The sequence below is a fragment of the Zeus faber genome (genome assembly GCF_960531495.2).
Source record: "Zeus faber genome assembly, chromosome: 5".
In the NCBI taxonomy this organism is placed as follows: domain Eukaryota; kingdom Metazoa; phylum Chordata; class Actinopteri; order Zeiformes; family Zeidae; genus Zeus; species Zeus faber.
Genome location: NC_137192.1, coordinates 21,650,690 through 21,674,574, shown reverse-complemented (window position 1 = coordinate 21,674,574; position 23,885 = coordinate 21,650,690). Strand labels below are relative to the sequence as shown.

The window sequence follows — 23,885 nt, the reverse complement described above, 5'->3', positions numbered from 1 at the left end:
TTATTCACAGTATGCAGCCGAACCGTGGGTTAGAAGGAGACAGAAATGAGACTCAAACCCAAATGAGCGTAATATTTAAATATTTATACTACATGGTTTATAAATTTGAAATTCAAATTTGCATTTGACCTACATTTCTATGCCTCACCATCCAACTCCAGGGTGCAATTCAGCAAATATGCAAAGGTGAGCACTCATACACATGAAACCAACCAACCTGCAAGGATGAAAACAACGACCTATTTCTTATCTGCATCTGCGATCACTGGCTCTGTAGTGGAGAAAAAAAAAGAGAGGAAATGTTTGTGTTCAATGTTTAGTCATAGCGCGTGTGAATGCAGCCACCCAATCCCATGTCACACACAAGGCGATGATTTAGGAGCCTTTACAGGAGCGTTATCTTGTCCTGTCTTATCTCGAAGCCCTCACTCACGTTTGACCTCCAGCTTGCAGGAGACGGTGACCTCTCCGTGGTCGTTCTTGGCTCTGCAGGCGTACACGCCGCCGTCGAAGTTGCCCGGCTTGCGGATCTCCAGGGAGCAGATGCCCTGCACGCAGATCTGTCTGTACTTGGGGTCGTCCCCGATGATCATCTGGTTCTTCATCCACTGGATCTTAGGCTGCGCAGAGAGGAGGAGACACGGAGGCTCAGGACTGAAATCATGGTGAAAGCGCGCTGGAGGTTCATTCCCGACGGCACGCCACTCAGACATGAAAACCCTGTTAAAAAACACGTTTCCCTCATTTCAGTTTAAATTGATAAAATATGGGTTATGTGTTAAAGTCGGGTTCAGAACTCCTTCCCCTCAGTGTTAGTTTTAATGGCGCGGGGGGGCGGGTGCAGGAATGTTACACATCTGACCCTTCTCCCACTGTGAGCTGCTGCCCCCTAACCTACTGCTCCCCTCACCCCTGGTACCATAATAAACAGAGCTTAAAGGCGGAGAATTCCAGCTCCGCCGATGCCAGAGCGTCCTGATGGCCACGCCGCAAACGACCGTCACTGCCGCTCGTCGTCTCCCTGAGCCAGATGAGGATGAGACTTCAAGCTTTCCAGTGTTCCAGGTCCAGCCCACTGGGGCTTTTCCATGTGGAGTCTGCAAGTTCTCCCCGTGTTGGTCAGGGATTCTCGCCACACTGCTGCCATTGCTCGAAAACAGGGGGTTCTCAACGTGGGGCCCTGTGACCCCTAGCGGTCCTTCAAGAGGCTCCAGGGGGGCCCCAGCAAAGTGGTTCAATAGTTAAACTCCGACGTTATTTCATTTACACCATCAGAGAATGTACAATAATAATAAGACTAAGATGGTGTAGTTGTTGGATTCAGTCCCATTCCTGCTAAATGGGGGAAATTCTTAGCTCACTAGTAAATACACTGACAGCGATGTTTCTTTAATACATCCCTTCACCAAGTGTTGATCAAGCTGGCACAGGGCAGCTGGGAATGGGCTTGAGCATACTGTCAGGCAGTTGGCGTCGCGGCCGCCAGTCTCACCCAAAAGACAATACAGAACATTAGTTAAAGCCTGTTTAACCCGTCACATTTTCTAAGCCTTGACAATCCCAATCACTCGGCTACTGGATGTCCGTCCATGAGAAGCATCGTAAAACAAGCTCCGGCGGCAGCGGAGGCATCGGGCGAGCCGCCACAGGACCAGGAGAGGAGTGAGAGGTCGACTGTTTTCTCATTGGAGATTAGTCTGGGATTAGCAGTGAGGCACTACATCTGCTGAACGTTAGGAATTCAAAAAGCTGGCTATGGTGTGGGGATGGGGTGGTTTGAGCAGCAACACCTGAACTGGCTCTAGGTAATTGGGATCCGAGTGGCTGGTAAAAGCCCCATCCCCACACCCACTCGGGAGAGGAGCCCGTGTCATGAAACATCTCCATCTGCTCCTGGTATAATTCCGTCTTCTGTGTCTCTGCGCCGGAGGTCCCTGAACACGGCACTTGGGTGGTGCGTTGTAAGCGAAACTGCCACACTGCACCTAAACAGGGACTCTCCGGCATGGGGAAGGGACACAGAAGGTCTGTCCAAAGACGCCCTGGCAGGTCAATGGGCACCCCCAGCACCAACCCTCTCCCGAATGGCAGCAGCAGCACCCAGGGTGCCCGGCGGAGGACCGGGGGAGAAGCAGCCACCATGGGTAACCTCCGGCAGCTGGCTCCTCCACCCAGCAGCCGCCGCCGGGGCCATCCGGCAGCCCAGCAGCCAGGCCACCCCTCTGAGCAGCCCCCGCAACAGCCAAGTCCGGCCACGCCTCCACCGGCCAGCACAGCAGCCTGAGGCCCTACGCTCTGGAAGGGAGGAGAGGGAAGTTTGTCGTCGCCCTGAGGGACGGAGGCCGGTCGACTGTGCTGCTCCGGGGAACCAGGTCCCCTAGAACCATTAAAACATTTTTTTTCGACTTTTGTTGGTTTAAGGTATGGGAACCCTGTTTCAGAGTCCGGTGTTTAATTATTTTAAGATAAAGGAACCCTGCGTCAGAGTCTGTCGATTTCGTGTATAGCAACCATGTTTCAGAGTCTGTTTTAGGATTTTTTTTTTTTTTTTTTTCATTTTTGTTGTCTGCTTGGTGGTGGTGGTCGTCGTCTGTCTTTGTGCTGAAGGTCCCTGAACGCGCCACCCAAGTAGGCGAAACTGCCACACTGGCTTACACACCTTCGGCTGCCCCCTGACAGAGCACAGCAGCTTGGTGCTGTAGCCCACGGTGGTGGCTCTGTCGGACAGAGCGGTGGTGAACTTGGGGGCCTCGCTGACGTCGCGCTCATGGTACTCGGGAGGTTTGTACTCGATACCTGGAGGACAGCGGGGTAAGGGAGTCCGTAAGTTAGTTTACCGAAGAAGGTTCCTAATTAAGCCTCTTTGGTTTATGGGTTTTTATCTACAATAAGTGTTATTTTGATTGATCTAAATGGCATTGAAATGAGTGCGCAGTACTGTATGTCTACAAGGTGACAAATATATGCCTGGGAGCCAAGCAAACGATATAGGAAATATTCTTATATTCTTAAAAATAATGATATGGTTGCAAAAAAAAATAAAAAATAAAACGAAACAAAAGAAAATGAGTCACACAACAGTGGTGCATTCAAAGGTAATTAAAACCATTATCAATTCCATGCACTTCCCTGGAACGGGCAAACGGAAGGAGAAATTAACCTATACATGGGAAATACATGTGTGAAATAGACGACAGTGACCTGTCTTCAGGATCTTGGCCTCTTCCTTGCAGCTCACGGCGTCCTCGCTGATTCCAACCTTATTCTGGGCGAACACCCTGAACTTGTAGGTGTTTCCCATGATGAGGTCAGAGATGGTGGCGTTGAGCCGGTGGTAATTCTCCAGAACGGTGTACCAGTCCTACGGAACGGCAATTAAAAAAAAAATATATTTTTATATATATATATATATATATATATATATATATATAGAGAGAGAGAGAGAGAGAGAGAGAGAGCGATAGAAGGATAGATGATATTTGATGTAAACCAATGACAAACTACCCGAAGGAGAACTGAGGTTTGAATGTTCATCCAGTAATAATTTATCATCGGTATCTAACACCCAATAATAATCCCAGACAACAATCGGTTATTCAGCCTCCGTTTTGATGCTGTAATCCGAGACCTCCCAGTACTCACTCCGGTCTTCTTGTCGGCCTTTTGGATGGTGTACCCTGTGATGTCTGTGTTTCCGCTGTCTTTGGGCACAGTCCACTCCAGGGCCACGTTGAAGCCCCAGGTGTCCACGATCTTCAAGCTGGCGGGAGGCCCGGGCAGCTCTGCCGGCCGTAAATCAAACGCAGATCGGGTTATTGAGTAACGTGGGCGACCGCTGCCGCCCACAGAAACTGGGGGAAAAATATCACTCACCTTTTCCATGAAGGGTGCCCCCAAATTATAGATCGACCGGGGTCCTGTTCTGCGACGATGAATCGTCCCTAATATCTGATGGACTCATCTCTGTTGCATTAGCTATCTGATGAAATCCGATCCAAACTAATCCAATCTCATCTATTCTACACAAACTGAATCTAATCCAGTCGAATGTGCTCTCATCCAATCGAATCCAGTATACCCTACTCTAATCAAATCAGACATACTCTAATATAATCGAATCCAATGTTCTCTACTATAATCCAATCTAATATAATCGAATGTACTCTAATCCAATCTACTCTACTTTGATCGTCTAATGTAATCGAATCCAATTGAATCGACTTTAATCCAGTTGTATCCAATCCAATCCAATGTAATCGACTCAAGTTGAATCCAAATCCAAATCTCATCGAGTAAATTGTAACTCTGAGTGACGTGATTCTCAATAAAAACCCGCCTCCTGTTCACGTATCTATAGTCATCGGAGGTTTGGGGAAAACCCGCCCGAAGTCTTGAATTCGAAAAAAAAAAACAGGAAAAAAATAAATAAAAATAAAACGCCGGGCGGGGTCATCTGACTCACCGACGATCTGGAGGATGAGGCTGGACTTGTCCTCGAAGTCGTCCACCTTGACGCACATCTCGTAGACGCCGGAGTCCTCCCTCTCGGAGGTGCGGATGAAGAGGATGCTGTCCCTGTCGCTGGTGCGGACGTTCACCCTCTTGGTGTCGAGGGGCTGGCCGTTCTTCGACCAGGAGACCACGGGCTTGGGCTTGCCCTGGCGGAGAGGAGCGAGGCGTTTAAAGGGGGGGGGGGGGGAGACGGGCGTCGCTCCGGCTTGCTGTGGTGAGCCGACTTACGGTGAAGGGTATGGTGAGGTTGATCTTGTCCCCCACGTGGGCAACGTATCTCTGTCTGAGGAAACGGGGCAGGCGGACCTTGGGGCGATCTGTCAAGATCAAACGGGGTTTTTTTTTTAATTTTTATTTATTATTATTATTCCGGCCAACGCATACCATTGCGCCCGGGGCGACCGCGTTCGTTCCGCTGTGGAAAAACTGTTGCAAAATCAAAAACACATGGGAAATAGTCCTAATGCCGGTGATGACGCGATTTATTTTTTTTCCTTCTCCCGGGGGAAACTCTAAAAGAGATTTGGTGGAAACGAGCCACCTGTTGAGCCAGACTCTAAAAAAAGCTGGCGTACACTGCTTTCGCACGCAGGCCAAGTCATGATTAGGAGCTACAGTTACTTCTTAAATTAGCACAGTGTATTTCAATAATGGACCCATAATAAAATCCCATAAACCATTAGTGAAAGGCTTGGAACTACTTTCAATATTGGACTAATAAGGAGGCACTGGCGTCGTGAAACCGTGAGGCGACGGGAAATAGCTGGGCTACCTAAAATGAATTTAACCAACAGAGAAGAGTTTAGAACTGACAGTTGGAGCAGGTCACTCGGTGCATCTCGATGGGTCTAATGCCTGCTAAGACCGTGGCATCTTCTAAATTAAAAAACGAATCTCTGCTTGTCTTCAGGGACGACCGGAGACCTGCAGACGACAAGCGGCAACGCTCCAGCCGCGCCCAGTACGTGGCCCCGGCCCGCGGGGTGAACACCCTGGAATGTACGGCTCCCCGTCCCAACCCCGGCCCCCCGGCCCCACGCCCCCCGCCCGCCCCGGACCGTTTACAGCCGGATCACTTGTCGCAATCGATCTCAGCCGGGGCGGCCTTACACCTCCGCCGCATGCCTGCCCCCGACGGACACGCCGCGATGCCAAACCTTCGGCGGGAACAAATCTGTGTTAATAGGAGACACATCCCGACTATTTTTTCCAGAGGCCTGGGAGCGCGTTGGCTTCGGAAACCGCTCGTAACGCTTGGGGGGGCCCGACACGGGGAGGTTGTGACGCGGACGTGCATGGGCGAAATATTCTCAGGTTGCGCTCCCCCTCCTGGACTCTCCATTACGCACAAGTTGATTCTTTATTTATTTTTTTTACTTTGGGGGGCCGCAACGGCGCGGCTCCGCCTTTGGAAGCCCTCTAAGTTCACCCGCACCTCCTTACTCTGGGGTTTGGTTCGATGGAAATAGACCAGGGAACAGGGCTCCAAAACCATGAGAGGCCTGGGATCTCACAGTTTGATTTCTTATTGCTAAAAGGTCTGGACTATTATAATGACAAATGGCCTCGCGCAGTCTTTCAGCCCTGCCAATGCGATCGTAAAGACTTTTTAATGCTCTCTCTGGGGCCCGGGCGGCTGCGTTAACTAGGTAGCGTCCGTCGATGTTTCAATTCGGAAAATCCTTCAGTCGATCGGCGGGGGAAATGCGACGGAGCGTCCCCGAGAGAGCGCTTACCAGCCACCTCCTTCACCAGGATGGGCTCGGGGAGGGACACCGGGGGGCTGCGGCCTCCGGCGTTCACGGCCACCACGCGGATCTTCAGGCGGTCGCCGGTGGTTTGGTTCTTGATCACGTAGCGGCAGGACTTGTGCAGCTCCTCGTTCACGGCCTTCCAGTCCTCGGCTGGAAGTGGACACGGGTTTTTTTTTAATGGTTGCAAAACAAAGGAATCACATTTTCTGCGTGCAAATTATAACAACATCAGCGATCCAAGACGGACAGGGTGTATTGGCTTCTACTTCATATTTCTGGGGTTTTTTTTGAAATGTGTGACGGATACGTCTTGAGATGTTGGGTTAGCGGGACGATAGCGTGCCTCCGTTGCCCAATCAAGCCGACAGGAAAGTGCTGCTGACGCGAGCCGGGGATCTAAAAGCGGGAGCTCCAGCGAGACGGCAGCAGTTCCTGAAATGCCTCTTCCCTTATAGGGAGGGGTCAGGTAGCCCAGGATATAAATTCGCCGGTGACACTTTGGGGACAGGTGCTAAACCGATGGCGGCCGGCCCCGATCAAAGCGCAAATATGCGACGTTTTCGGGTTGATTTAAAGATGGCCCGCGGAGATAGAGGGGAAAAGGGTAGCTCGGACAACTGAACGAGATCCACAGCGGTGTGACACCTCGAACCGAAACGCCACGTGGGAGAGGGGACTTACCTCCGTCCTTGCAGATCTCGACGTCGTATCCGTCCAGGCCGGAGTTACCGATGGTCTCGGGCTGACTCCAAATGATGGTGACCGAGGTGTCGTTCTTGTCCTCGATGAACAGGTCCAGAGGAGCGCTCGTGGGCTCTTGAGTAACGCGAGGGAATAAAAACAGGAGAGACGGGTCAAAACCTGTGGAAACGCGATGCGCAGTCGTTTATTGATCAGTGACACTTAACAGACTTGAGGCTGGAGGTCAGCCGAGGTGACGACACGAGACAAGATTTTTACACCGTGACAGGAAGAAAGGGGAATCAATGGTGGGCGTGTCGCTGTGGGGCTGGCCGTGGGGGAAGCTTCCCCCCTCAGCGTGGCGCGGAGGGTTTTGGGGGTTTACCTTTGGGCGGGGGTGGAGGAGGCGACGGCGCTTTAGGCTCTCCCGACGCGGGTGCTTCAGCAGCTTCAGCTGGTGTTAAATAGGCATTTAGGCGTCAGTGTGGCCGCGGGCGCAGGTGGCGGCGGCGTAAAAAGACAAAACACCATCAGAGCATAACGTTCCGCGATCAAAGCTCTGATCCCCCCCCTCCGCATCGCGGCCCTCTGCTCGTCCCCGTGCGGCGGTGGGGATGTTTAGCATCGCTGTTACTGTCACTGTTAGTCAATGGCATAGCCCAATCGGCAAACCACATTCCGCATGCATCTCAGTTGTCAAAATACACAGAGAGAGAGAGAGAGAGAGACAGAGAGAGAGAGACGGAGAGGCGTGGTGGGGAACATGGCTGCTCTCACATGTCGATTTACCACCGACAGGTGCTTCGGGGTCAGCGGTGACGGCGGCAGCTCCTTCTGCCACGGTGGGAGGAGGGAGGAGGAGGCAACCGGTGGCCATTGTAAAATGTTAACGTATTATTAATAGCGTGCGTCAGCAGGGCCCCGAGCTAAGCAACATATGTTTGGGAGCCGCCCGCACGAATCGCGTTTGGCGTGCTGCAACCAAGATGGAAGGTGGGAGGGTCAGCAGAGCACATGCAGGAGTTCATGGCGATCATCGTTCGATTTAGGGATATGCATATATTCATGTTTGGATGCAAGAGTGAGAATGTGTCAATGAGGTGCATTCGTGCGAGGGAGCGTTAGCACAGCGCAGACGCATGAGCACGCTTTAATAAACACAAGGCTCCTCTAAAGCCCGACCGGTGGCTGGCTGATGTGCGGCAGCAAAAACAAGTGGATTGGTCAGTGGAAGAGGATTATTCCAGGGTCAGATGCTTTGGTGAACAAAGGCATCGCCGCCCTCGCAACCAAGAGCGACACGCTGCTCCAGGAGCGGCTGAACATCTCGACGTTGTGCAGCCCATGTTAAATGTCAAGAAATGATGCAGAAACGACCATCACGGGGAGATGATGCCGCTGTGCATGATGGGTTAATTACGTAACCAGAAATGTATCGAAAACCTATGCATTAATCAGTGCATAATTAATAACACATTCATCAATTCATAATAATAAACAGAAGGTGGAGCAATATGCAATATGTTGTTATATCTCATCTTATCTTTATTATTAAAAAAAAATATTCATTGATAAATTAAGATGCAATACGATGGATGATAAATATAAGCTGAGAATGAAACTTTTTTTTTTTTTTTTAACAGTGTGCTTTCAATGTCATACTGTTTAACTCCTGTTTTACCATCTGGGGGTGGAGGTGTGGGGGCCTTGGGCTCCTCTGCTGGGGGCGCCGCAGGCGCCTCTCCCTCCGCCGGGGCTTCTCCTCCCTCCGCGGGTGGAGCCTCGGCCGGTGCGGGCTCGGCGGCCGGCTCCGGGGCGGGGGCCGGTTCGGGGACCGGCTCGGGGGCCTTCTCCGCCTTCTTGGGGAGCTCTTTCTTTGCCGCCTTCTTGATCGGGGCAGGTTTGGCCGGCATGGTGACGGTATCAGCTGATTCCCAGCGCAGTAGGTCCTCCAACTAGATCCAATGCCGGCATTCCGGTGGGAGCGAGGGGCTTTTATAGGGCTCGGCGGGCCGCTCGCCCACCCTCCCAGGGAGTCTGGGGCCCAAATGGGGGGTCCGCGGCTCCCCTAGGGGGTCCTTGCAGGAATTACAGGCGGTCCGCGGAAAAATAATTCATTTCCTTTGATTTACTTGTTTCTGTCAAATTTTCAATAAGCAAATATAAAAAATAAATACATTTATGTCCCCCCCCCCACACACACACAAAAGACATGCTGCTGCTCCACCTTCTCAGGGAGTGTGGTTCCCAAACGGGGGTCCGCGGCCCGCCTATGGCCCAGTCCTATGAGTAATTGCCAGTTGTCCGCGGAAAACAATTAATAATTCATCGATCGGTTAATGTATTTGACATTTTTACTTAAAAAAAAAATTAAATAAAAAGAAAAAAACATTTGTAATAACTTTTTAAAATTGAGTGGGGCCACGTTCCCACCCTCTCGGGGCCTCACAAACTGGAGTCCGTGGCCCCCCTAGTGGTCCTCAGAGATACTGCAGGGGGCCCGCAGCAAAATAATAGTTAAAAATAATGAAAATAAACGTAAATAGATTTTACATGTTCAAATATATTTTTATGAATATTACATGTATTAACATGTTTTATAAGTACTCCCCCCCCCCCCCCCCACAAAATTTCGCCGGCTGGTGCTCTCTCAGGGACTTGAAAGCTCCTAGACAAGGGGTTCACAAACCGGGGTCGGCGGCCACCAAAAGGGTCCTCATAGGAATTGCAGGCGGTCTGCAGCAAAACAATTTTTATATTATTTATATATTTTACATATTATATATTATATATATATTATATATTATACATACACATATATATTTTATATATTTTTTAAAATATGGTAATACTGTAAAAGACACTGCCACTACCCGACAGGCGGCAGATTGCAGTGCTTGTTTGGACAAATAATCTCTTGAACTTGAACCCTTTAACCAGCACTGACCAACCCTTTTCATGAAAGGACGTTTTGAGATATGTTCTTTTTCGACAACAAAAACACGACAAAGGCAACAAATATAATGACATGTTTTTATTGACTCCAACAGTGACAGTGATAAAGCAGATGAGAATGTCTCCAGAAGCATGCCGTCTCTGTGTCCGGGGGTTAAACTCTGAGGAAATATACTGATCTCTGAAGGTATTGGTAATCTTTTCTTTTTTTTTTTTCTATTCAACGATTGTTGCCGCGTCCAGAATGTAGAACCTATTTACAGTCTTTACAATTGATGGTGTCCCTGTACAAAATATAGAGAAATTAAGTTTTACAAAGAATCCTTTAGAAAAAGAAATATCAAATATTAGAGTAGTTTTAAAAAGGAAAGAAACATCGCCAGGAATGGTTCCTTATAACAATACATTAATGCCAACATTTTCTCGTCACACAGCAAGTTTACATGCATTTAGAACACTTAGAGATCCATCACATTTCCACGTAAGTGAATTTATATACCGCATTACATTTTTTTTTTTAAATCTTATTTTAATCAACAACAAGCTTTGATAAAATGACTATTCAGCAACCTATCTTGGCCTTTGTATAATTGTATTTTCAAATCAACATTAAAAACATAAGTGCCTATTTGCCAGCTTTCTGAATGGCACAATTCATTTTCTATTCCTCATCAAGGAATTTCTCGCAATAAATGCATTTTTCTTTTGTTTTGTTTTGTTTGTATCGTCAATTCAATGCATCCATGCATCTCCATTTGGCCGCCTCTCGTACGGATGAAACACTACAGAACATCTTATGGGCTGAGTCTCTCAAACCACGTCTTCATCACGTCCCCACGTCCCCCCCCCCCCCCCCCCCTCAATTAATGCACCACCGTTCGAGTGCTACTCTCATTTAAGGCTCAGTGCTGGTCCCCAAAATCGCCAAAGAAGATTTTAGGTGTTCTGCAATTCCATTTGGTCCAGCTTTACTTTAAAGGCAGAGCTAACGAAAGCACATCGCTGATCGCCAACACTGGTAGAAGTTGCTGCATAGTCCTGGTACACCATAGTTTGAAACACACATCACAGCTACCACAGAGCAACAGGCACGGAAACCAGTGAATGAGATGACGAGTTGGAGGTGGAGGCTTTAGTTTTTTTCCCGAAAATACACGCGTCGAGGTGTGTGTTTAGGGGTGGCGCTCTTGATACCAGAAATATTTACAAAAACGAAAATATATTTTACCGCCAGCCTGAGAGTCACTGGCCATGTTTTGGCATCTTCTTTTAGCGAAAGACCTTAATGTTTTCTCGTTTTCTCATCGCCAATCGTAACAGAAACTAGCCATTCTTGTTGAATTGTTTAACAATCATTGCGTTTAAAAAAAAGGGGGGGGCAAAAGTGCAAAAACAAAAGGTACAAGAAGCCCAAGAGAATGATCGCTCGCCTTTTCCTCATAAAGTAACTCTGCTTTGATAGAGCTTTGACATAACATCCCACACAGAGCGTCCTGACATTCATTTACAGTATTTATGTACAGATGAACCGCGCCCGTCTGGGACGGACGGACCGGTTTCCTGCCACAACAAACACCGCAGCCGGAGTTTATGCAGCGTATTCTGCTTCAACCTCGATTCGACTCGCTACAAAAATGTACACAAAGTACTCGGACAAGAATGTCAAGTCTCGCCATGAGATTGTTGCTTTTGAGTATTTTTTAGTCACACTACGTGTGCATGTTCTGACTTTTCTAATATGAATACTGTACAATCATATCACCACAGGCAGACATCGTACGACGCTTCACATTACTTCACTGTCGCCACTGAATGGTTTTAACAATAACACCTTTTTCTTTTAAAGTGACAAAAAAGAAGGATTCCTCCGATGATAGGTCTATTTCACGTAACCCTTTTACTAACATTTGACATTTCTAGTTTATAAAAAAAAAACTGTTTCTAGCTTACTTTGACGGTCTAAATGAAGTATATTCCACACCCATCAGTTGATGATTCTAACTTTGTCATTAAAAAAAAAAAAAAAAAAAAAAAAAAAAAAGGAAAGAAAAAGGAAAGAGCACCTAAAAGTACCGCATGAGCACCTAGATGTTGATATATGAAAACATTTGCCCTGAACACTGGAAAGTTATGGGATGGTGGGAAAGCAACTTTAAAGTCGCCGTAGTGTATTAAACGTGTTATGATGGTCAAGTTGAGCAGTGAAGCTTTTATTGTAAGGCTTCCTTTAAAAGCACCTACTGAACAGTCGGTGTTTCTCTATGGCCGTGTGTTTACAAATGAAACCTATACATTCATAGCAGATGTTCAACTTAGAACCCTATCTCCACAGTCAAAATGCAAGATTTAAGTTTAAGTACAGTATTTGGTTCAGCATATTAGATATTTGCACCATGCAACTAGTGTAGATAAAATAACTGATAGTGTTAACAGGTTATATGTACATAAAATACACGGTAACTACTTGATGATGGGGGGAAGAATTAGAAGTCGTGTACCGCTTTTCAACATAAAAGGTTATAGAATCAAAGCTTAAACGGAAAATGTGTTTGCTCAGCTGTACTGAAGGTGGTGTTTTTGTTGTAAAAAGTATATTGTGTAATACCTGAATTTTATGGTAATAGTGTTGACACTAACTGCTTCATTTCATAAAGCAGATATGGCCAAAATAAACAAGGTACGCAACACAGTATGCAAGCGACAAAGTGAAAAAAAACGTTTCACAAATAAATATGATTTGTTTTATACAAAAGAGTATGACAGCAAGTTTAACTTTGATGTTTTACGAAATGACGTATACTGGAGTAAACAAGAACGGGGAAAAACCGGGTGCTTCCGGTGGTTGGTTCAGCAAAAGGTGGATCCCTCTTTGAAAAAGAAATATATATATTGGCAATTATTTGAAAGCGATAGAGTAAATAATGAAAAAAAAGAGTTTTCAATTATAAAGCTGCAGTGATAATATTGATGAAGCACCGATACTCTACTGAAGCTCTGTTGACGCTTAAAGTCCTTGATTTAAGGCATTGTGTTTGTTTGAATGAGATGAAAAAAAAAAAATGAAGAAAGTTCACCTGCTCGGGTTGTAAAAGTTCAGGATTGCATATGTGCACTATTTGGCCTGTGAAGACTGATACAGTAGATATGTTTTACATTAGACGCTGAATATAGTCCATGCTGTCATACTCTTTTCTCTCAAATGAGCCGCACACATTCGGAGCATACAACCCTGAAACTCAGGGTGGGATCTGCTGTATGTGCTGTTCTGAGAATCACCTGATTGACTGCTGAGACTTAACGTGGAGTTAAATTAGATCTAGTGTGATAGCACCCGTCTGACACGACTCAGAACAACGGATTGTGTGTGAGAATGTGGGGAAACTGTGAAATTCCACTTTGTGTTTCTGCTGGAATGAAATGAAATGGACGTTTTAAAAGAACCGATTTAAATCTTTTCAACCTCCCGGACGAAACTTTCGTTTCAAAGTCCAAACTTTGTGTTTCAAAGTTTGGGCAGACTAGGGTCCTCTTTGTCGGGCGATTCGATGTAATTGGCGGCCTCCTGGAGTTTCAAAAGCATTGCCATCTAAAAAAAAAAAAAAGAAAAGAAAAGCAGCTGAGCAGTTGGGAAATGAGAGGCAGAAATGTACATTTTTAAAGATTTAGAACGCTCGTTAAAATCACCCTCCAGAACCCATCGTCTCTTTAAGACTCTCACCAGCGGGTCGGACTCCATGGAGCTGGGCGGGGTCTCCTGGCGCCGCTCGATGCTGGGCTGCCCGGGGCTGCCCGAGGCGACGCTGGGCGGGGGCAGGTGGAACAGCTTGGCCTGGTCCTGCTGCGCCGAGGGCCAGGGCAGGGTGCCCCGCACCCACTCCACCGGGTCTTCCCAGACCGCCTTCTGGCCGTGGACCTGAGGGAACCACGCAGTTTTACTTTATCACAATAAGGACGAATAAGCGCCGCAATACGTGTGTTTGGAGGGTAGTCGCTTAGTTTAGTTGAGTTTAGTTAAGCCGCTGGTGCTTCCTGAAGAGTTTGGGGGGGGAAGAGAGTTTGAGTCAAGTCGCCTGAAGAGATCGGCTGAAGATGTTTCTGTGGTAAAGAAGTAGAGTAGTAACTAGGCTGGGTGAACATAAAATATCACAATATGTTTGACAAATTCCTCAATATCCACAATCTCACAACAACAAAGATATTTACACAGACTTAATATCTGAGAAACAATCATTGGTAATGTGGACATTATGATCAAGGAGGTCAAGGCGTTGATTAGAACACTTTATGAAGTTCAGAAAAAAAATGGCATTCATTTACCATGATGCAACCTTAAAGAGCAGCCGGAAAAGGCAACATCTAAGGCAGCATCTATATTACTAAAATCCCAGACGATAACTCGCCTCATATCACAATATTGATATTACATCGATACAGTAGATTGTCCAGCACTAGTAACAAGTGTTGCCGTTTCTCACCTTGATGCCATCCTTGGCCCCCTCTTGGAGGTAGGGGATGATGGAATGATTCCAAAGGTCAATGAACCAGGAGCGAAACTCATCTACTGTGACTGGACAGGAGAGGAAGAAGCAGGGGCCTGCATGGAGAGCGGGTGGAGAATACACCACATCAAGAACACACAGGTTGAAGAACGACACGTATTACACATTTGAGTCAGGAGAGTGAGCAGGCCTCACCGATGAGGAAGTCGGACGTGCTGTGCTTCTCCAGGAACGCGTGCAGGTGGTACCACAGCTTGGGAACCCAATCCAGCACTCGAATCAGGTCCTCGTTGGTCAAGCTCCTCTCGTCCTCGGCCTCCATCAGCTTCCTGTGCAGGTAGCGCACCAAGAAGCCGTTGACCGGCTCCACGTTGTTCGAAAAGGTCACCATCCTAAGTAGAACGGAGGAATAAAGTTATATTATTGTCAGGACCGTATATATAAACGCATGTTCTGTGATAGAGCTTTATTTATACAATCAGGTATCGCACTATTTGCTTTGGACAGAAAGACCAAGAGCCTACAGTAGGTTATCATTCAGCGCCAATCCAAAAGGTTGTCTGTGTTGGGTGGATTACTCTACAAAGTCCCGGAATTCCATTCCAAATGGCAATTTTTTTTTTACCCCAACATCCGGGAAAAATATATCCAATAAATATGGGATGAATATGAAATATGGGATTTCTTCAACAGAATACTCTTATGGGTTACCACTTTCATTCTGTCTAATTACCATGCTGCAGGTGCTGTTGGTACTGGAATTACACAGCAGTAATACATAACGCAAAAACAAACTGAACATTTAAATAATAATAGGTGTTGTTGAGAAGCAAGCCTGTGGGATTATGTTAAAATTAATAAATCTATTATAATAACCAAAAAGTGTGACTCTGTAGCCTCTCACCTGAAGCTGAGGTGCAGGCCGTTGTTCGCCGTCATCTTCACCGGTTGATTGCTTGTGCCGATAATGTAGGGACTGTGAAGGAGAGGTATCACACCGTCGAGATCACATCGTCACAAGCTTGTGAAAACCCGGTTGCGTTTGAAAAGACGCTCCCCTGACAGGAGGCGGGTCGGAGCGGAACTGACCATTTGTGATATTTGCAGGTGAGGGCGCCGTTGACGAGCTCGCTGATGGACGGACCGTCGTGAATGTCGTCCAGGATCACGACCAGCGGTAAGTCCGACGTGGCGGACTCCCGGTCAATTTGATTCGCAAGGTTGGAAAGGTAGAGCTGTAGATCCTGGCGGGGGAAAAAGGCAAAGAAAAAGAGATAGTTAGAGAAAAAGGAGAGAGAAAATTGAATGGAAGACTAAAATTGGGGCTATCACAACATGACATTTTAGTTTACAAGAATTAGAGTTGTCACACAAATAATTGCAATTTACAATTAAAAAATATAAACTTCAAATAGTGTGATAATACATATACCTGTTGCGAAAGAGCTTAGTATTGAAATTGAACATGGGAACATAAGGTTTATTTGCAGATTTGCCATTATTCACCTAATTCCCATTTTATTCGTTGCAACACTTCAAGACATTAACTTAAAACTTCCCTACGAAAAAATAGATCAAATACAAAAATATTTTAGAATTAGTTATAAGTCATTGTCTGACGGTACTCTCCTCACCTTGCAGGACTGGCGGTGCATGTTGAAGGTGACCACGATGCCCTCGGTGACCTCGCGGGCGCTGCGGTCCACCAGGTACTCTGCCAGGCGCGTGGTGAGGTAGCTCTTCCCCGTGCCGCTGGGGCCGGACAGGATGAGGCGGCGGTGCTTGAGCAGCAGGCTGATGTAGTGCTGCATCATGGGCTTGGGGATGAGGGTCTCGAACACCAGGCTGTCCACGCACTTCTCCTTCAATCCTGCGTGAGGAGTAGAAAGAGTTGGGAGGGCAGGTGAGTTAAGACTGCTGCCAACCACACACACACACACACACACACACACACACACACACACACACACACACACACACACACACACACACAACACCCCCTCATCCTACACCTACATTATGTTGAGGGGCAGGAGCATAGGAGAAGAATTGGATGACCCCCAAATATTCCACAAAAAGAAGAGACTCACACACATTCCAAGGTTGAAATGAAAATGTGTTTATTTCGGTCGAAAGACCTTCATCAGGCAAACGCGCACGCACGCACGCACGCACGCACGCACGCACGCACACACACACACACACACACACACACACACACACACACACACACACACACACACACACACACACACACACACACACATAAAAGCCCAAAGTACCACATTAACGTTTCTACTTATAAGTAAAAGTATATACCTACAGTACTTGCTTTTAAAAGTAAAAGTACTTGTCATATCCAGTGCCCTGATATAAATGAAACTGCATAAAGTGCTTACAGTACTTTTTTCTGCAGAGGGGTGTTCATGCAGATTCTGATTACAAGTTGCTAAAAATAGTAAAGGTGGTGTCATAGCCATTTACAATACATACAAATATAAAACCAAATATATTTTTATTATTCTTAAACTAAAGCAACGCAGCAGTGTTAGAAGTGTAGGAGTGTAAAATGTATCGAGATTTGCTTTGAAATGTAGTGGAGTAAAAGTCTTAGGTAAGTACACTCGAGAATGCACTTAAGAACATTAAGCGCTACTTTCCGCTACTGCACTCCAACACTCAAACACGTTTGGATGTTTTATCATCCACTATATACAACATGTACTTCAAACTGGGGACGGTTACTGTGCAAGAACATGTTCTGGGAGTCGATTTAGACCTGCTCTGAGATCCGTCATAAACAACTTTGGGTTCCAACTTCCATCGGTTGGCTCTGAAAATAGCTTAGCATCAAGCATCAAGGAGCCTGCAGCGAGTGTTAAGTATCACCACTGTCGCTTCCCCTTTACATCTACAGGGGTCTGTGTGTCTGGGGCGGGCCGACCAGCTGGGCCTGCCCAGTGCAGGGCAGGGAGGGGATCGTGTTTCCCAGAACCCCCGTTCACACCGCGCGCCCTGCTTCCCTGCATTCCTTCCTGCAAAAGGTGGAACGAGGGGTCAACTTCCACCGCAGCGCTGTGCTCCTCGGGTGCCCACTGCCTGCTCATCATAGGTCTGGTTTAAAGTCGCTAATGGGCTCTGCATGTGTGCCGCGCCGTTGTGGGAATATAGAAAAGCCATCTGCATAAGGGTTTAAAGTATAAAATGTGTATCCTGTATGTGCGGGCAGAGCGCATCCAACTGTTTTGTTCGTGAGTACAAAAAATAAAAAATAAGCTTGAATTTCAGTCCATTTGAGACGTTGTAAACGGGTCAGTTTTGCACTGCACGTCCGCTATAAAGACAGGCAGACAGACAGACACGTGCAAATGCAGATGGTCCGATGAAGACAAGTGCACGTGGATTTACACTCGGTCCGACTCCAGAATGAGATCGCAACACCTCAACAGTTACTTGAACCCACTCAACAGCTCTGGCTGTCAATGGAGCCAAGGACATTAATGAAAATAACACAAAGTCCAATAATAATTATCAATTACCACACCACAAGTGGTAAAAATTACCTCAAGGGCCTGGCAAGAAGGATGGAAGTTGATCTGTCTCCAAACATAAAACTCATTTGCTGCAGAAAGGGAACTCCCCTTCCAGTCGAGCTGACACATCAGATGTTGCATTTTTGAATCCCACAGTGTTTTCCCGTGTTCGCCATAATATGTTTATGTTTGTGTGTTTATGCAATTTCATGGTTAGCATAACGCCGCCACTCAATTTGTGATTATCAAATTAAATGTTCTCCAACACTGTCGTTGGTTGTGGTGAGGGATTTAGTACGGACCTTTGAGGGCCACGGTGATGACTGTGGGAGCCCGGGACACGCAACGTGAGGGCTGGCTCTCAGGGGCCTCTCCACCCAGAATCCTCTTGATGTGTCCCATGCTGTAGCTGTAGATGGAGTCAGTGGACAAGCCAAGGCTGGAGGTGGGGTCCACCTTGGTTATATACACCTGGAGCACAAAATATCAGTGTTATGACTGTATGTGTGCCTGTGTATGGCTGTAAAGGCATTTATCTGTTTACGCTAGGAGTCACGGCCAATGCTCAGAAGACATTGGTATTAATTTGTTGACAATCTGCCTGAATGGTACAGTTCACAGCTCAGGCAGTTTTACACTAAACATCTTCTCTTTTAGCCTTGCAAACTGAAGTGTTACTGTTCTATACTTTCACTGCAGAACAGTAACTTTAATACTTTATTTATTAGTGTTACCACTATTTATTACTATTTTAATTCATTTAGTTTGATCTTGGACTTTTTTCATCCCAAACAAATTATGGATTACTGTCATGTTGTGCTTTTGACAAATTAGAAAAATTATAATCATAATTCATTTGTTTCCATCATGATGTAAAATATAAAATAAACAAATACGGACATGCATTAAAAATGTGCCAAATTGTATATGACAACTACTATGACAGATTTGGAAAAGCCACTAAGAGTGCTCCTCACCTTGAAGGCCTGACTGACGGCTGAATCCAGCATCGGCCAATCCATCCTGCCATTCACCCTGACAGTACCAACAAAGAAGTCCTGCTGTTTGACCTCCTGGTGAATTGGCAGGGCACCAAGAGAGTGACAGTCACATTTAGAATAATGTTCCCGAGAACAAAAAGGGGCAAGGTTCGTTAACCACAGCATACAAAAGTACTCACTTCTTTGAAAACATGTAAATCAGCGACACACACCACCACCCTGACGCGGTGGTCGTCCCTCTGAGAGGACAGGCTGGCAGACTCTGTGAACAACTCTGTTGAAGGTAAGACATAAGAAAGTGCATGTGGATAAGAAAGTGCATGAGGATAAGAAAGTGCATGAGGACAAAAAAGTGCATGAAGATAAGAAAGTGCATGAGGATAAGAAAGTGCATGAGGACAAAAAAGTGCATGAGGATAAGAAAGTGCATGAGGATAAGAAAGTGCATGAGGATAAGAAAGTGCATGACAGCAGGTGAAAGTCAAAACAATGAGGTGTGTACGGTATGTTGCGCTATAGGATACGAGTTTATGATGAGGACACTGAATACATATAAAAACACGGTACCTGAGTTGCTGCCCTCGCTGAGGCCCCTGCTGTAACTTTTGGGCATGTGCATGGCAACCGATTGCCGTGGCGACGAGCCTCCGAGGACGGTGAGCCCCGAGGACTGGGAGACGGAGGTGGAGGGTCCGGGGGACGGACCCCCCGTCTTCAGATGGTCGTTCTCAGCCTTCAGGTTCTCCACTGTCCTCTGTAAAACAAAACATCATAGTTTCCTCAGACGACTTTCTTTACCTCCCTATCGATCGTTAAACACTTTGATATGGACTAACCCAGGTGCTTAAATGTATTTATTTCAGAACATGTGATGGACGTGCCTGCATGCTGGACATGGTGTCCTGCAGCTGCTCCAGCTGATGGGCGGAGCTAAGCGCTTCCAGGCGGATGTCGGTAAGTTTGCGTTCCTTTTCCCAGAGTTCCGAGCGCAGATCCAAAACCATCTTGTCGTCCCCGTCGTCGCCCTCACCTTCTTCACAGAGTCTGAGCAATGGTTCAAACAAAGGTCTTCGTTTAGGACAATAACAAGGACAGACGACTGGTTTAGATAACAATGAAAAAAGCAATCGGTCCACCCTTGATAAGGTACAGTATATGCTGAAGTGATTATCAAGTGAGATTTTAATTAAAAAAATAGATGATGTTCTTCCTGAGTTAATGTTCTTACACTAGACTTAAAGGGCAAAGAGTAAATTAACACTCAACACTGAGTCAGTAGCTTGGATGTAGTTGGTTCATTTGCACGCAGACTTTTTTTTCTGCTGCAAGATCATTACAATAACAACTGTCTTTAGCTTTTACCCAGACGAGGAAGCGGAGGTGGAGGACTTCAGCGATGACGAAGGGTTATCTCCATCGTGGTGGACTTTGGGCGAGGAGGGTGCAGAGGTTTCTGGGGTCGCGATCTCCTCGATGTCGGCGTACGGTGACGACGGCTTGCCGACCTTCTTGCTGAAGGCCTTGTTGAAGGAGCTCCGCAGCTGTTGAAAGAGAAAAGCAGGAATCAAATCATGATGTCCATCTGACTTGGCCCAGGTTCAATTGCCTTTTTCCAATAATTCTGAGAATTGTGTAGGTACAATAGGATTCCCTTAGCTTCGTCATTTCAGCAATTTCTTGTTTATTTTAAATGTCCTGGAAACAATGGTTTTGCTACTTGTGGTGATTAACATATAATATCATAACAAACTTTTTCCAATTGTTTTAAGTGACCTCTGTGTTTACAGTATAATCTTATACTGTGATAGATGCTTTCGAAGCAAATTTCTCAAAATGGAAGGGGGTAAAAATGCAAACACTCCAAATGCTTCTTTTCCGAGGCAGAACAGGGCAGACAGAAATACCTCAAAGTAATCTGGTGTACGGTTAAATTACATGTCAGATACAAGCAGCAGGAAAATACTGAATCAGCTCTGTCAGCGTGGAACAGACCACACAGAGATGGAACAGAGCAGCTTCTCAAAACCTGCAATGTCCATCCAGGAATCAGAGCAATGTCAAATGTGCTTTTATTTTAGGTTTTCAACTTGGTATGTAATCAGTTAAGTAGCACTTAAGCAGCCAAAGTATATGTTTCTAGACTCGACCGTGTTCAGGAATTAGATCTTCAGCCGAACAGCAGTTCAGCCTTTGTTAGTCGCCTGTTCAAAAGAGCCACATTTTCATGACAAAAACAAATGAAAATTCAATATTACTAAGCAGGAACACAATTCACCAATTTACAGAAGAGAATTTCTAAAAAAGAATTGTGAATTATCTTGTTAAATTTAGTTTACGTAATAATATGTAATGCCGATCTTGTATATGCCTACATTAGTAATTAATCAAGCAAAAATGGCCAAAATGACATGAAAACAGTAAGACTCATATTAAATGGATGCGTGCTCAAGGGAAGTGTTTAAGATAAGGGACGGGAGGATTAAGGTTCACGGTTCAATTAAATAACATCAGCTCAATTATATGTAAATAATATACCTAAATAAAATTTGCGGGGAAAGCATGGGAGAAAAACAAGAGTCATACTTAATATTACTTAATACCAGATGCGGAACAGATAGGAAGAAGACTAAAGAGTTTCCGAAATCATCCAATTGACATTGGATTTAGATATGAATCAGATTTAAATATTAAATCTGATTAATCTGATCAGACTTTAGATTTACTAATATCTAAGCATAAGATCCTTGAGATATAATCTGAGCAGATGATTTAGTTCAAAGTCTTGAATCAGCATTTGTGAATGAATGGTAACTTATGTTGTACATTCTTCTGTTTTACAACAGCTGAGAGATAAATCCACAGCAACCTGGGTCAAATAATTACTATATAAATTGTAATCCATAACTCTTTTGAGTGTTTGTCAACCTGCTTGGAATGCAAGATGAGGCGTTATAGTATAGCGTCGGCGTTTGTTGCTTATATACAGCGTCTGAATGAACCTGATAGTCTTCAATTCATTATCATTATATTGAGACCGTTTGTAATGCAGAGAGAAGTGAGTTTAATGGTTTAAAGCGATCCAGTCTGTCTTCCCTCACCCAGCTCTTCTTCTTCTTCTTCTTGGCCTCCTGCTCCTTCAAACTGCCCATGCTGGAGTGGCTGGTGATGCTGTTCAGACTGGAGATGCTCTCCGACGAGTTCTGACGCTGGATCTCCAGTTCTGCTAAAAAAGAAAAAAAAAGAAAAAGAAAAGGAATAAATACAGGAAAAAGATCAAATTGAACAAAAAATCTTGACAAATTAATATATTATGTATTTATAATCAAATGTTATTTTATCTTTGCATCTATTATTCACTATTACTGGCCCAATAATATTAACTTTAGACCGTTGGTGTTTTTCTTATTGACATAGGGTTTGGAGCACCTTTAGGTTCCATGTCAAGGTTCTCAGAGTTCAGAGCCCCGTGGATTATTTCCTGGGCCTCCGTGTTTTTGGCCTTCAGGATCTCGATGGTCTCCTTCAGCTCGCACAGCTCGGAGTCCTGCAGAGGTGAAAGACCGACCCGCGTATTTAATGATTGGCAGCTCGGTGGACGCCCCCCCCCCCCCCCCCCGGAGACGGAGGTCCTTTACCTCCATGACTAATGAGGCAGCTGCAGCATCCAACAGGCTGATAGCTGAACCAAGATTCCTGCTGAACCAAAGACCGTGGAATGTCTATACGATCTGGACGATGAAAGTCTGAACATCCAACCGTGAAGCTTTGAAACGTGACCTAGTTCTACGACAACCCTAACGCCGGGGATTTCCATGAATGTTAACACAATTGAAAACAGTGACTGTTAAAAGACTTGAAAATTAAACAGTTGAATATTGTGCAGCAGTGGTGGCCAACCTGGCTTCAACCACGGGCCACAATACCCTTGTATTGCTCTGCGCAGAGCAACTACAAGTACAACGTATCCCAAATTGAATTAACCTATTTGACTAATATGATCAAATAAAATAAATCAAGTCTTAATTTATGAAAATATATTTTCTAATAAAAAAATTAAATAAAACAATTCTGAGTTAATTTAGAAAAAAAAAATCTAAATTTTCTAACATCCACTGGTGAGCTGTACTAAGAGCTATGGGCTACACGTGGCTCTTGGGCCACGGGTTGGCCACGACTGTTTTACAGTGTACCAGCCAACAGTATTTTTGTGCAATTTATGCGTAAACGAAAGATTTTACATTACATTTAACTTGGAATTTGAATAATGGCATTGACGTGAAAAGAGGTGGAAAATCCGGGTGCAGAAAGTTAAATTCCACTCCGCGACTTAACTCATAAGCATCAAACCCAGAGCATCAAAAAAGGAGTGAATTCAGCTGATCAGTCCACCGCTGGAGCAAAAAACATGGCCAAATTTTTACTTTGGATTTTCCAGATCTGTAAAGATGTGAAACTATAAATTGCTTCCCAACAAGTAAATGTCAAAGCCGGTGAAGACAAAATAAATGTACAGTATACCTTCTGTTCCGAAGAGACAGACAGTGTCTGTAGGCGTGCTGTCATCAACGCCAGACTCTGTTCAAACGCTGCAACCAAATTAGCCTTTAGAGAGAGAGAGAGAGAGAGAGAGAGAGAGAGAGAGAGAGAGAGAGAGAGCAGATGTGAGTCATTGGCAGCATTGACAAAACGCTGTGCAAATGGCTTTGTCCGTGTGCTGCGCGGGGGGCGGAGGGGGGTAGTGATGATGGACAGCTGTGAAAGATGTCGCAGGTAAAAAAAAAAAAGAAAAAGAAGAGAGGGAGAGAGAGTTAGTGTGATGATTGGTGTCAGGGGCTACAACAGTTGGGCTTTGACACCACTGACCTCTATCACCTGATGGAGCATGTTTGACCTCAGAGGCAAAGATATCCTGCCATTTTGTTTTGGACAATAGAATACTGGAGTCATTTG

The 23,885-nt window shown here is 45.6% G+C and overlaps 2 protein-coding genes across 3 annotated transcripts in view; both read right to left on the bottom strand.

Moving 5' to 3' along the window:
- Positions 1-8,937, bottom strand: part of mybphb (myosin binding protein Hb) — a 10,000-nt gene extending 1,063 nt beyond the window's left edge. The window contains exons 1-11 of one of the 2 annotated variants that reach the window (XM_080000903.1): positions 8,629-8,937; positions 7,333-7,401; positions 6,948-7,082; positions 6,249-6,416; positions 4,741-4,829; positions 4,463-4,658; positions 3,643-3,782; positions 3,202-3,361; positions 2,660-2,796; positions 434-620; positions 218-271 (exon numbers count right to left, since the gene is read on the bottom strand). In XM_080000903.1, the coding sequence (XP_079857029.1) occupies positions 240-271; positions 434-620; positions 2,660-2,796; positions 3,202-3,361; positions 3,643-3,782; positions 4,463-4,658; positions 4,741-4,829; positions 6,249-6,416; positions 6,948-7,082; positions 7,333-7,401; positions 8,629-8,860 (1,545 nt within the window). In that variant the 5' untranslated portion in view covers positions 8,861-8,937 and the 3' untranslated portion in view covers positions 218-239. The remainder of the gene's footprint in view (positions 1-217; positions 272-433; positions 621-2,659; positions 2,797-3,201; positions 3,362-3,642; positions 3,783-4,462; positions 4,659-4,740; positions 4,830-6,248; positions 6,417-6,947; positions 7,083-7,332; positions 7,402-8,628) is intronic. The other variant, XM_080000904.1, reaches the window with a different exon arrangement.
- A 1,041-nt stretch (positions 8,938-9,978) lies between these two features.
- nav1b (neuron navigator 1b) overlaps positions 9,979-23,885 on the bottom strand; it is a 60,372-nt gene continuing 46,465 nt past the window's right edge. The window contains exons 16-31 of the mRNA XM_080000900.1: positions 23,454-23,537; positions 22,362-22,479; positions 22,034-22,155; positions 20,298-20,476; positions 19,817-19,979; positions 19,479-19,689; positions 19,115-19,209; positions 18,912-19,007; positions 18,237-18,405; positions 16,036-16,271; positions 15,491-15,645; positions 15,306-15,377; positions 14,597-14,793; positions 14,378-14,496; positions 13,621-13,815; positions 9,979-13,488 (exon numbers count right to left, since the gene is read on the bottom strand). Coding sequence (XP_079857026.1) covers positions 13,405-13,488; positions 13,621-13,815; positions 14,378-14,496; positions 14,597-14,793; positions 15,306-15,377; positions 15,491-15,645; positions 16,036-16,271; positions 18,237-18,405; positions 18,912-19,007; positions 19,115-19,209; positions 19,479-19,689; positions 19,817-19,979; positions 20,298-20,476; positions 22,034-22,155; positions 22,362-22,479; positions 23,454-23,537 — 2,295 coding nt within the window. The 3' untranslated portion in view covers positions 9,979-13,404. The remainder of the gene's footprint in view (positions 13,489-13,620; positions 13,816-14,377; positions 14,497-14,596; positions 14,794-15,305; positions 15,378-15,490; positions 15,646-16,035; positions 16,272-18,236; positions 18,406-18,911; positions 19,008-19,114; positions 19,210-19,478; positions 19,690-19,816; positions 19,980-20,297; positions 20,477-22,033; positions 22,156-22,361; positions 22,480-23,453; positions 23,538-23,885) is intronic.